The following is a 14,203-nucleotide window of genomic DNA, read 5'->3' on the forward strand; positions in this document are numbered from 1 at the left end:
TTGGGTGTCATTGGTAGGTTTCTAGGATAGATATTTTAGCTGAACATTTCGGTTCCACCACAGTCATTACTACAGTTGCTCTTCACGCAAGTCGTGTCATGGTTCTAAGATTTGTTGCATTAGTGAAGATATGATCAGGTTGGATTGACTTGATTTTCTTTCAATGAAAGGGTAGAAGTTTGTTTGGGATTATACGACTACTGTCATAGTGTCATTTTGTAGCTCGTAGTAGTTCGGGAATGGAATTCAATTTCGTGGGAAGGCCGAAGGCCTCGTTTCAAGCCAATTCCAAAATCTGCGAATGTGATAAATTGGAATATCAAGAAATTAATGAGCGTTTTTAACACGTTCACGCTTCCAAAAAAGTTGGAGCAGTTCGTTTATCTAAATTAACCAGTTCGTCCAATAGGCAAATTCAACGTGTCTGGCAACAGTTTTAAACAACTTACCTAAAACTTACGACAATTTATCAAAAATCTATATCTATATCTATATACTAGTGTGAATACCCGTGCTACACACGGTGCTGACATAATTGAAAAAAATAAAAATAAAATGGTGAACAAATAAAGGTAAAAAAATTGTACCAACAAAATTAAAATGTAATATATGTTTAACAATAGTTTGAAAAATAATAGAATGTGTATATCATTCAAGAATTGTCTTTTTTTGGAAGATGGATCCTGAAAAAAAAAAATAAAAATTTATATTAAAAAAGGGAATGATATATTTCTATAAATGAATGTAATTGAATGTTGTTAAAATGAAATACTTACAAATACTAAGCATTCGATTTGATAATCTTGTTTGAAAGTGCGAACACTCTTCACACCAATTCACTTTTAGTACGAATGCCAAAATTGGTGATTTAATTAACTTTGTTAAATTTTGTGGAGTGCGTACTACAAATGAAAATGCACGATCTTTGCATTTTTTGTAATAATGACTTGTACTTCGATTGCATTTGAAAATTTTTAGTCCAATGAAACTACTGAAAATTTCCCCGTTACTGAACCTCCCCATCCCACGCGTCCGATTATGAGCACCGAGGCGAGGAGACTGTAGAGTAGCTCACTTTTTCCCAACTTCCAGCAAGTAGCCCACCAGTGCCAGCCACACATACTTGCAATCACAACCCCCCCCCCCCCAAAACCCTGCAAAACCAAGCACCACTTATTGAAAACAAACCAATAAATGCACTAAAATGCCTCCCATCTATACTTCAAATTGCACTTTAACCCACGAATTTTTATTTTAGGTATTTTGACCGCATATTGTTATTTTTTTGTGCGAAATTATCCCTCTAATTGCTTTTGTCTTTTTCGATTTTTTCACATGTCGCTAACTGCTTCATTCCCTCTGCGATCACTTGTATATTTAAAATCAATTTTTAATATTAAATAAAAAGGAATCCATTAGTTTATAATATGTTCATAATGTAGATAAATTATTAAATTTGGAAAAGGGTGTATGTTCTTATAGGCTTCTTTTCTTTTCTTTTTTGGGGGAAAATGAATTTGTTCTTGTAGGTTTTTTTTTTTGGATATAGAATTGTTTTTCAAAGATTTTGGTTCTTAGTCCCTACTATGTTTAAACCATCTTTTAATATCCAACTCAATATAGTCTTTTAATTTGGCAGCCTCTATAATTTTTAATTTATTCTTTTGGGTTAAGTTCAGTTAGAATTCAGAATTTTTCAAATACCAAGAGAAACCATATTTTTTTTTAGTCACCGTCTTCAATTCCCCATTTAATGACCCTTGTGGATTTACCGATTATGAATAGGATAGATGATGTGTTATTAGAATTTAAAAGCTACCGCCATAGTGTTCCTATTCCATTTTTCTTTATTTCTTTTGGGTCAAGGTAATCTCTAATCCTTCCAAGTGAAGTTTAAATATGATTGAAAAAATAGGGCCTTCAAGTACATTGCCAAGTAGCTTTAATGAGCGAGGCTATTGCAAGCCTAAAAATTGATATTCCAGAAGATCACGTTGGTTAATTATTAGAGGTTTAACAGGCCCTACTCTGATGGTTCGAGTTTGTGTCTTATCATGAACAATAAGTGCAACTAAACTTTACAATTTTGTTCTTCACACACATCGTTTCCACTTTCCATTTTCGCTGAATTGCTACTGTTTGAGTAGCAACAGCATGGTCGATGCATAAATCATGCATTTAATGGGTCATTTGGAGCATGTGCTTGTGATTTTGTGTTTATACGTTATCCCACTGTTGAGTATCTTTGCTTTACGGTGTAACAATAAGCAAACGACCGTTCATAGGATTTTGTAAAAAAATTTCAGAAATAATGGATGATCAGAAAATCAATGCAATATCATTCATGACAAAAAGCAAATCAAAAGCAAAACATGCTTAAAAGGCAGAGGGGGCTGACCTGGAAAATTAAGCCGACAAGAATATACTTCCAGTTCTTCGCAAGAAGATTGATTTCCGCTGAAGTCTATGCACATAATCTCTTCCATAACTGCTCACAAAAGAAACAAAATCAATACATTTACAAAATCAATAGAGAACCAAAAACAAATAAGAAACTGAGAGAGAGGGTATGGGAATTGGGGCTGGAATTCTTTGGAGGAGTTTTAATTGGGATGGAATTCTTAAATTGGAGAACTCTTAATTGGAGTGGACTCTTAATTGAAGTAGGAAACGTGGGATGATGATTAGAGGATTTGTAGGAGTGGTTGTAGGATGAGTTAAGAGATAGTGGGAATATTTTAAATTTAAATTTGATTGGTGATAAGGTGAGTTATAACCCACTACTTTTTATGTATTAAAATAAATACAAAAATTTAGAAAAAAAATGAGAAGTTTAGAAGCCATTGAGAGGGTTTCTGCTAAAAATCCTTTTCTTGAATACATATAGATATAGATATTGCAGAGAGGGTTTTAACATAGACCCTCCTAATGACTTCCAAACTTTCCATTTTTTTTCTAGATCTTGTATTTATTTTAATACATAAAATCTAATTAAAAACTTTAAAATAGTGGGTTATAACTAATCATATCTCTAGTCAAATTTAAAATTTAAAACTTTTCCAATATCTCATTCATAAATCATTTATAGTTTATTATTTATACTTTAAGTCCTTTTTACTCCTTAATTAAATAAAATACATTTGTCAACCCAAATTTCTCAGGGGTAATTGATTAGTCTCATTTTAAAATTATTCACCCTATTATATTTTTATCACTTTAGTCCCTTTTATTCATTCATTAAAGAGGATTAATTTATCTAGCCAAATCCTCGAGATAATGTGATTAGTCCTATTTTTTAGTTATTCACCCAATTATTTTTTTATCACCTTCCTTCTAGGTATATTAATCATTTGTCGAAATCTTCTAATGATATACTCTATTACTATTAATTTTTAATAATTTATGATACAATTACTAAATCAATTTTCTTGCAGTCTTAAACTTATTCTTTTTCTTTTGTATTCAGCAAACTTAGGGCACTTTAATAGGTTTGCTTTTTATAATTTTTATGTTAGATTTTATTCATTAGGTTTTTTTAAAGTTTTAAAATTTGAATGTTGAAATTATACTCTAACATTAAATTGGAGTATGTAAATAACAATTATGACATTTTATTTGCACTTAGAATAAACTCAATATTAATATCGTGCAAGCATCTAGATGACTTTTTATTTAGCACATGTACACCAAAAAGTGCATGTAAAGAAAAATTTATGTATGAATTTTAAATGAGCAAATTATCCCAGTGGCCACTAAACTTTTGCCATCGTCGAGTTTTGGTCACTCAACTATTAAAAGTCTGGTTTTGACCACCAAACTGTATAAAAGGTAGACGCGAGGCCATTCTGTTAGATTTAGTCGTTAACTTCACCGATGTGTCCGTCCGCGCGATTTTTAATACAAAAGATAGGGTCAATTTAGGAAGTCGAAAATATCACTTGCACCTCTTCTTCCTCTCCCATGCATCTGTTCTTCTTCTTCCTTGCCTAAACCCAAACATCAAACAATTGACAATCAAAGAAAAACGCAACAACGAAGAATTTTGGGGGATTGAGAGACAGCAGAACAGGTTGACAAACAAGATCTTCATTTCCTGGAACGATGGAGTGGCCCAAGTGGGTGATTAGACCATGGGGCCAGCATTTTGATCCATCTGATGCATACGGTAAAGTTTTAAAATCCCTAAATTTGTTTAGTTATCCACATCCCAGAATAGATTGTGTGTTTCATGTATGTATGGGCTACATTTTATCGTTGTTTTGGCTTTTTGCAATAAAGTATAGAGATTTCATAGTACACTGATTAAAGTATTCTTAATGCTGGAAAAATGGGTTAATAAATAATTCATTCATTGAATTTGGGTTTACCAGTTTTGACTAAAATTTTAATTTTTTTAACTAATCGCATGTCATGCAGTGCCAGGTTCTTCTCTCTTCGCCATACGGATGTATCATGGGGGTAAATTCAATTGGCAAAATTACAGATACATTGATGGGCATGTAGATTATGTTGATTTATGTGATGCGGAAACAATGTCTGTGCATGAAATAAACTATATGGTGGATAAATTAGGGCATTATGGATGTATGGTGTATTACTATGTTGAGCCTGGAAAAGATTTTCGAAGTGGGTTGAAGGAATTATCTACTGATAAAGTCATTATCAGTTTTTGCAATTGGGCTTATAAGCATAAAATCATGGAGGTGTACTGTGACCACAAGTCAAAGAATGAAATCAAGATGATGGCCACAAAGTCCCTTCCTTCTGATCTAGAGCTGAGTAAAAAAGCCGCAGTCACCATCGAGGAACTTGATGAAAATGGAAATGTTATTAGGGAACCTGGATTTGAACTAGTGCCATTTACAAGATCAATTGGCAAGATAGATGTTGGGAACTCTTCTAAAGAGAATGCCTTGAATAATGCGGATGCAAATGATAGAGGAAATATAGATAGCCAAGTGGAGACTGATACTGATTCGGATAGAGACTGTGATCGCTTTAGTGCTGATAGGAATTTCTGTAGGGATGAAGAAATGTTAGAAGCATTGATTGTTGAGGGGCTAAAATCTGGTGTGGATTCTTCAAATATAGAGCAACCTAAATCTTCACAACATCCCAATTCTAATGTTGATTATAATAATGCTGCACAACAGCAAGAATCAGTTGCAGATGAGCTAGGGAGACAACAACAAACAGCTGCGATGGATCCATGGTCACAACAATCAGGACTTGAAACTGAATTTGAACCTCAGCAGCAGCCTGAGACAAATGAAGAACAACCTACGGATGTGGGAACTGAAAACCAGCAGTCGCGGAGGAAGAAGCAAGTTAGAAGGAGAAGAAACAACAATAAAGCATCAGGAGAAGAGGCAGCTCCTCATTTAGATGATGTCCATGCATTAGATAGAGACACAGTGGTGACTGAGTTGCATAGTGATGCTGGCTCCTCAGATGAAGTGAATGATGATGACTGGAGGAATAGGTATGTTGACTTCAATCCGGAGAGAGATCTAAAATACCCTAATTTTGAGTTTCACATAGGAATGAAATTTGAGTCAGTTGAATAGCTAAGATTAGCTGTTAGAACATATTCCATCATGAAAGGAAAACCAGTAAAGCCATACACAAATGAAAAAAAAAGGTTTAGAGCAAAATGCAAACCTCCTTGCCAATGGTTTGTTTATGCTTTAGTTGAGAGGGAACTTGGGACAGCTGATTTGGTTGTCAAGAGCATAAATAATGAGCACACAAACTGCAGTCATGTATGGAAGAACAAGAATATTTCTGCTAAGTGGCTTGCAAACAAATATATGGAGAGGTTTAGATGTAATGGTGAAATGCCTCCAAGATTATTAAGACAAATAGTTGATGAGGACTTCAAAACTGAAATTTCAAAATGGGTGGCATACAATGCAAGGGCAATTGCTAAAAAGGAGATTCAAGGGAATGCAGAGTAGCAATATAAGGACATATGGAGATATTGTGCAGAAATTAAGAGGACACACCCAAATACCACAATGGAAGTTATGTTTACTCCCTTCAGACAACCTGGATGCAACCAAAAATTCATGAGACTTTATTGCTATTTGGGACCATTAAAACAAGGCTTTCTTGACGGTTGTAGGCCCATTATTGGGGTTGATGGATGTCACATAAAGGCTGAATATCGGGGACAGCTATTGACTGCTATTGGAGTAGATCTCAACAATGGATGGTAGCCCATTGCTTGGGCAGTGGTTGAGAGGGAAGCAACTGAACAGTGGAAATGGTTTTTTGAGCTGCTGAAGAATGACTTGCAGATTGAAAATGGGTACAGCTACACCTTTGTTTCTGACCAGCAGAAGGTATTAACTCCTTCCATTTGTATATGCACTGTACACAGATCTGTTTCAATTTAGTAATGCCTTTTGTTTGTAATAATGTATAGGGTCTTGACCGAGCATTATCTGAGGTACTACTAAACAGTGAGCACAGATACTGTGTGCAGCACCTGTATACCAACTTCAAGAAGAAACATCGTGGACTTGTCCTGAAGATAAAACTGTGGAACATTACAGCAAGTACTACTGAGGGACTATTCAAGAAAGCAGCAGCAAATCTAAAAAAATTTGACAAGGGAGCATATGAATGGTTGAAGAAAGCACCACATCCCAGTCATTGGTGTAAGATTTTTTTCTCAGAACATACTCGATGCGATATGTTGGTTAATAATTTGTGTGAAAGTTTTAATGATCATATCCTTGAAGCTAGGCAGCAGTCAATTATCACAATGTTAGAGTCCATTAGGGTATTTCTGATGGAGAGAATACAGAGAAGAACAACTGCAATGGAGAAGTTTGAATTGTCCATTGGCCCACTAATTAAAAAAATAATTGATGATAGAGTGATAGAATCAAGGCAGTGGAGGACCATTTGGAATGCTGTGGTTGGATACCAGGTTAGGGGACCAAGAGGGGCCCAGTTTGTTGTTTATTTAAAGAAAAAATCATTCACATGCAAACTGTGGGATCTATCAGGTATTCCTTGCTGTCATGCTATTGCAGCAATTCACAGAAATAATGGCGACCCCTATAAAGAGGTGTATGATTGCTACAACAGAGATCTGTTTCTAAAAATTTATCAAAATATTTTGTATCCTATCAATGGACAAGTAATGTGGCCTGAAGCTGATGGGGTGGATCTTGATCCACCAGAAAGGATAGTGCAACCTGGCAGACCTAAGAAGGCCAGGAGAAGAGATCCTACTGAAATTCAAAAGACTGGAAACAGGTTGCGGAGAACTATAGTCATCCATTACAGAAAATTTGGTGTTGCCGGCCATAATGCAGCTAGTTGCAAGGTATAGCAACAAGACAATCAACAACAGCAGAATCAGGATAGCGAGGAGTAGGAGCAGAACCAACAGCAGCAGCGTGTTTCTAAGAATATGCAGCAGCAACAGCAGAACCAACACCAGCACCAGAGTCAGCATGAACAGACCCAACACCAGAGTTAGCATGAACAGACCCAACAGCAGGACCAGAGGCAGCATCATTAGACCCAACAGCAGCACCAGAGGCAATATCAGACCCAACACCAGCATCAGATTCAGCATCATCAGGCCCAACAGCAGCACCAGAGGCAGCATCAGACCCAACAGCAGCACCAACAACACCAGCAGCAGGATCAATATCAGCAGCAGCAAAATCAGCAACACCAGCAACAGGATCAACATCAGCAGCAACAGCAGGATCTGCAACAGCAGCAGAATCAACAGCAGCAGGATCAAAAGTATCAGCAGAACCAATAATAACAGCAATTACAATCTGCTGTTGAGGAAAGTGAACGTGCACAACATCGACAGCAGGAAGAAGTTGTACAAAATCAACAACAGTCTCAGAGCCAAGGGGCTCATCAACAAAAGAAGGCAGGAAAATGAAAGTTAACAGATTCAGAAAAGGGGCGGATCAACGCCAATTATGCATATTTAGGTAAAGAACCTCATTTCACTGTTGGAAATTGGAGAGGAAGATGGAGTAGAGCTGGTACTAGAAGAGGAGGAACTTCAGCAACAACTACCAGAGGACAACCAAGAGTCAAAAGATGATCAACATCTGGAAATTGAAGAGGAAATAAAGCTATAGCTAGATTGTGACATAATTCAACTACATTTTACCTTTTTGTATGAAGTTTGTTTTGGATTTGATATGCTGACCTATTACGAACTTGGTCCACATGTACAAACAATTTATTTTGTCCAATCTACGCAGATTGTTCTATGTTAATGCAGCACTTCTGTTTAGTTCTTATATCTCTGTAATTGATTGATGAAATTAGTAGAACTGAAATGTATTGTTTCAAACCTTTTTTGACACCAAATAATAACTATTTATTCATGTGAACAATTTAACTTTTATACATCAAAATGTTTATACAGAGGGGTACAAAAGGGGCTTTATAAAGCCATTTGCCCATTCCCTTTCAATATGCTACCATTACAACCAACTGAGTAGCTATTCTTCAGTGATTTTCAACGATGCCACAAATTTGTAGCATGCCACCAGAATTATCTATTCTCCTAACAAACATTGCTAAAACAACTATTAGCCTAGGCAACACTGCACATCGAATGAGTCGCTTATTGGCTGATTTGTACTTGGCAATTTCAATTTTAAGTGGCTTCATTTTACCCTCCAATTTCACAGCTTTTGCTTCCCACTTTCTTGCAGCTTTTTCAAATTCTACCATTTTTTCCTCCATTCCATTGATCTTTCTGAGTAGACATCATTGTAGATCGAGCGCATATTTCATCATCTATACAACCTCAATAGCCACAGCCATCCTTCAAAAAAAAAAAAACTCATTATATTTCTTACACAATAATAAATTAAGTATTTAAAAAAATGTTACAAACCTCCCCCAATGCGCATTTGGCAAATCTTCTTCCCGGATTTTGTGCAGTCCATGAAGTTATCATTACTGTCTTCATCCCACAAACACAAGTAGGCAAAATGGGTGCCATCGATGTAGGTGGCATGGATCTTGCTGGCCCGGCTCTTGGTGGCGTTGATCTTGGTCCTACTTCCTCTAATCCAAGTTGGGCTTCTTCCATTTCCTTCTCTTGTAGTTTTTCTCGGGTAAGTAATCTTTATTAGCTTTATACAAGAAGAACAAGAAGATCTATTTTCAACTTCCTAAATTAACCCTACATTTTGTATTGAAAATCGCGCAAACGGACAGATCAGCGAAGTTAACGACTAAATCTAACAGAATGGCCTCGCGTCTACCTTTTATACAGTTTGGTGGTCAAAATCAGACTTTTAATAGTTGAGTGACCAAAATTCGACGATGACAAAAGTTTAGTGGCCACTGGGATAATTTGCTCATTTTAAATTAATAAATGTGTATCTAGAAGGTTGCTTTCGGTGGTATTTTAGCAAAATTTTGATAAAAAGGTTGTATTTCACCAAATTTACATCCGAAAGTTTACTTTTCTCGGTGATTGCAATTCTAGCTTTTTATTTGATTGAAAACACTTAAAAATGAGGCAGCAACTTGGAAAATAATTATAACTTTTTATATGTCCAAAAACACTGAAAAGTGAGATGATAAATCCTAAATAGTGAAAGGATTAGAAAGATAGGACTGTAAGGTTAAGAAAAATAAAGATTAGGGGAGAGTTATCAAATTAGATGATTCATGTGAGTTTGGGTAAGTTATAATTAGATTAACCTATATATTCCTACTTAATTATGGTTCAAAATAGACGAGTCGTCAATGAATATAGTTTTATATGGGTTTGGATTATCCAATCACCCATTCATGATCCACTACTAAATTTTATTTATTTTTTCATCCACATTTTATTTAGCAACAACATGGTAAATCACATCAACATATCAAGTTAATAAATCAATTTTTACCTAAAGAAAGAGAAAAAACATAAAAAATTGCTTAGAGGAGCCTCAAATGGTCATCATAGTGAGTTTCAAATTTTATCACTTTACGACAATCTAAAAATAATTTAGGTATTAATGCAAACAATCAATTAACATTCACGAAATTTATTAAAATTTTATGAAAGGAATGGAAGAAGTAGGATAAATTTTAAAAGATAAAATAATAGAAATTAAAGAAGAGGAAAAACGATGAATACATCTTGGCAAAATTTAGAATATAATTATTAGAGTAATTTAGATTTATCCACTAATGATTGAGTTTGAATCTACGTCTAATTTAATTAAGTCAAAATAAGTGATCCAAATCTATGAATTTCACACCCACTAATTAATGGGTTAATTTGGTCACCCGTTTGAATCCAATTAAATTACATATGCAAACTCATTTGTTAATAGGCGAGCCAAGTAAATAAGTTACCATTTACATTTATAAATAGATGAAAATAATAGTATAACAGGAGACAAGTGGGTTGTAAAATTGGGTAAGAGAGAAGATAATTGGATGAAAGCGAGATAGGGCAAAGAGAAAATAGAATTTGGTGAAACGAGAAAGGGTTGTAGAGATACAAGAAAATTGGGTAGGAAACGAAGGAATGAGAAAATGTTGTAGGGAAGCGAGAAAGTTAGATTCAGAAAGTGAAAAGTAGGGAGAATATCAAGGGAGAAGAGGTTGAGAGGTGAAAAAAATGGCACAAAAAAGGAAAATACAAGAGAAATGGATAATAATATTGTGTTTAACCATATTTTCCCTCCTTCCCATATAAACCTGTGCATAACATTGATCAAAATACTAGTAGAACAGTATGAGCACATCGCTCATACTGTTCTATTTCGCTCGTACTATTCAAAAATAGAACAGTATGAGCGATGTGCTCTCTCTTGGCATCTTTTTATGAGCCTAAGAAATGTAATTTTTCAGTTCCCTTACATTTCAGGTGCTGAATATATAATAATCGTAGTATTAATTAGATTGTCAGACTCATTTTTTCCTGAAGTGATAAGAAGTTCAATTAGAACAGTTTTTGTGATATGTTTCAAAGGATGAAGAAATTGACGATTTTCACAGTTGATGATGATGACTCAGTGATGATTAGAATTGCGAAAAGACAATGCATATCTAGCGAGTGGGGTGGCGCACCAAATCATGTGGACCACGGAAAAAAAAATTGAATGAAGGAATCATTAATTGTTTTTCTTTGTTTCATACATTTTGAGAAAATGAAGGTGAAAGGACCATGTAATATATAGCCTTATCGTTTTATCTGGGGGTAAGCATGGCCACAGATGTAACCATCAACATGCCATTCCAGCGAACGCCACCCTCATCAAGCAGATATGTGAATTTAATTTTAGCAGTTTTTAGGAGAATTTGAAAAACAATCTTAATCGGTGGTATTCGGATTCAGGCCATGAAAATCTGTTGGTGATGTTAAGATGGTTTTAATACTGCACCTCATTCCAATGGAAAATCTGGTCTGTTTAATTAGGACAATTCAATTACTCATCCACTTGTAAGATTTTTTTTTTTTTTGTTTTTTTGTTTTTTGGGTTGGGGAGGGGGAAGAGCTATAGCTAGTGCTAACTCACTGTCCAAAGACCTAACTTGCAAATTCATTTATCCAAACTATCAGAAGTTGCCTATGGGTTTGTTCGGCTTTAACGATTGGAAGATAAAATTTAAACCCAACAAAATAACAAATTGATGGAATAAAATCGAGCGCAACAGGGTTCACTGAAATTTGCATATTTATGGGTTTCTCTATTTTCCCTGGGCTTAAAATGACGAATATGGCTGACCAATAACAGAAAGATATCCGTGCATTTCTTCTGGCATTAATATTTTCCTTAACGGTCAAATTGAGCTGCTTAGTTTACACTCGTCAAATATTTTTAAAAAAAGGCGTAATTTTTTTTTGTTGCATAGCGTCGTTGAGTTAAGGGCATCAAGGCGTGATACCATAGATTGGAATTTTTTTTTTTCAGAATATGCGATCTCAGGAAACAGAAAAACAAAATGTATCCGATTTTTTTCAGAATGTATGCGATCTCAGGACCGATTAGTGACTACTATAAAAGTCTAGATTAGTGATAAATAAATAGACGAAAATTTGATGATAATTAAACAGGACAGGACATTATTTCCTTGCACTCTCTATTTTCTTTTCTAGCCAATGCGAAAGGAAAAAAAAAGAATGCATAGCGTAGCAGACGAATATAAAGCGGCTTTCATTATTAAAAGTCTCATACATATCTTTGGAAATCCGGAAACATATACCGAAACCGAATGTCAAAGCGGAAAAAAAGAAAGGAGAAGAATAGAAGCAAAACCAGACCACCACGGAAAAGGCAAATAAAAATGAAAAACAGCTAAAAGTACAGCCCCAGTTCTCAATTTTATTGACAACTAACTGTCAACTGCCAAGAATCGCAGCCTCAAATTTGAGGGGCCGGGGCCAAATTTGTGAAGAAGGGGCTTAGAAACCCTTTGGCTTGGCGGCAATGAAACTGATGCACTGCACCTGACGGACGTTGTCGAATCCGATGATCCTGACCCAGCAATTTGGGTATTCCTTCAGGCATTCCCCAACCTCGTTCAGCACCTGAGTTGCGTCCGTGCAGCCGTACATAGGCAGCTTCCACATGGTCCAGTAGCGTCCGTCATAGTATCCCGGTGACCTGTGGTATTCACGGTACACAAATCCTTTCTACACGTTCAAACCCACCAAATCACAAACCCCGCATCAGCATATTAATCTATCTACTCTACTCTACTGCTATTAACATTAACCAAACGAACGTATTAGCTTCAGTATAAATATTAAATGCCTGTCTCTATACCCTTTTTATTTGTTTGTTTGTATAAATCTTTCCGCCACTGAAAAATAATATGTTAGTACATGCAAACATCTTATCTGTGTAACCTTTTTTTTTTTTTTTTACCTCCAACTCGAATTCCAAGCAAGGAACCCATCCACTGCGGATAAGGTAATCAATTTCCTTGAGCAATTGCTCGTCGGTGAGATCTGGAAGATATGACAAAGTCTCGTACTTCTTCAGTCCCCTTGGTGGCCACACCTAAAATTAAAAGTGTGTGTGTGTGTGTTCGAATCAAACTCGAGTGGAAATCCAAGTTGAATGCATACATGTACATATATAGAGAGAGAGTGCTAGTATTTTGCGGTTGGTGTGGGGTACCTGCATGCACTGGACTCTTCCACCGTTGGTGGCAAGGGAAGTAATGTCGACGGACTTCTTGGAAATGGGGAATGAAGAAGCGGCTTTGAGGCCGTTGAAGGGTGCAACCATGCTAGCTTGAGCAGGGCTGGCCCTGGTGGTGGTGGCAACAGCTGCCGAGGAGATCATTGAGGATGCCATTCTCGCTAGCTCGTTGCCTTCGTTTTTCTTCTAATAATAGCAAGGGAATCAATCATATGGCCTTTGCTCTACCGAACCCTTTCTTTATATAATGCAACTACTTGCTCTTCCATGGTTCCTATATCTAACGGACAAAAATCCATCATCCTGATCTTAGACCATCGTCCGCCATTGGATTATGTGGTTCACCACATTCCCTGCTTAATGACCACATGAAGGCACAAGGTTTTTGGACCTTAGCCTTATCATTAACCACCACACTCGCACTGCCACGTGGCGATTGATTTTCAATCATCTTATCTCATCTGTTTTTCGAATGAATGGAAGGACGTGAATCGAAGGATGATAAGTAACGGTTGGTTAATTTTGGGTTCAGTTGATATATCTTTTTTTCAAACCCAAAACAAAAAAAAAAAAAAAAAAAAAAATTCTTTGATTTCGTTTTCGAGCCCAGAATCATACTGTAGCAGCTACAGTGCAGAAATGTCGCGGTCTTTTCTTTCTGCGATCGCCATTCCCTTGCTCAGACTCAAATGTATGGAGTAAACTTATCGTTTTCTTAAGATATTTTGTTTACTAAATTGTTCTTCAGTACATTTGATTTGATCACACTCTGGACGGACATAGACTCTGGTGTGATGGCCCTTATTTTCATAATTATTCCTCCAACAAACCACGGAGCTTGGCTCATTGATTATCAAGGAGGACCTGTGTATGCGGGGGTTTAAATTTCATCTACAGTGGAGACACCATATTCTATATAATTTAGAATAAAATAAATTATACAATTGTTATCGTCTCAAAAAAAAAAAAAAATTTGTTCCCCCAACAACTATCTACATATCTTCCCCACAACCTTACCTTAAAGCCAATTGCAACATTAAAGCAGT

At 36.0% G+C, this 14,203-nt stretch overlaps 1 protein-coding gene across 2 annotated transcripts; it reads right to left on the reverse strand.

Moving 5' to 3' along the window:
• Positions 1–12,140: 12,140 nt before the first annotated feature.
• LOC113701240 (ribulose bisphosphate carboxylase small subunit, chloroplastic 1-like) lies at positions 12,141–13,401 on the reverse strand. Of its 2 annotated transcripts, none has more exons than XM_027221792.2 (3): positions 13,134–13,401; positions 12,879–13,013; positions 12,141–12,643 (listed from the first exon to the last, which is right to left on the reverse strand). In XM_027221792.2, the coding sequence occupies exons 1-3, from the start codon at positions 13,311–13,313 to the stop codon at positions 12,413–12,415; spliced, it is 546 nt and encodes a 181-aa protein (XP_027077593.1). In that variant the 5' UTR covers positions 13,314–13,401; the 3' UTR covers positions 12,141–12,412. The 2 variants fall into 2 exon arrangements, with proteins under 2 accessions (XP_027077593.1, XP_027077594.1); XM_027221793.2 differs by having other exon boundaries at positions 12,150–12,643; positions 12,886–13,013; positions 13,134–13,374.
• Positions 13,402–14,203: the final 802 nt, after the last annotated feature.

This window comes from Coffea arabica, chromosome 7e (assembly GCF_036785885.1).
Source record: "Coffea arabica cultivar ET-39 chromosome 7e, Coffea Arabica ET-39 HiFi, whole genome shotgun sequence".
In the NCBI taxonomy this organism is placed as follows: domain Eukaryota; kingdom Viridiplantae; phylum Streptophyta; class Magnoliopsida; order Gentianales; family Rubiaceae; genus Coffea; species Coffea arabica.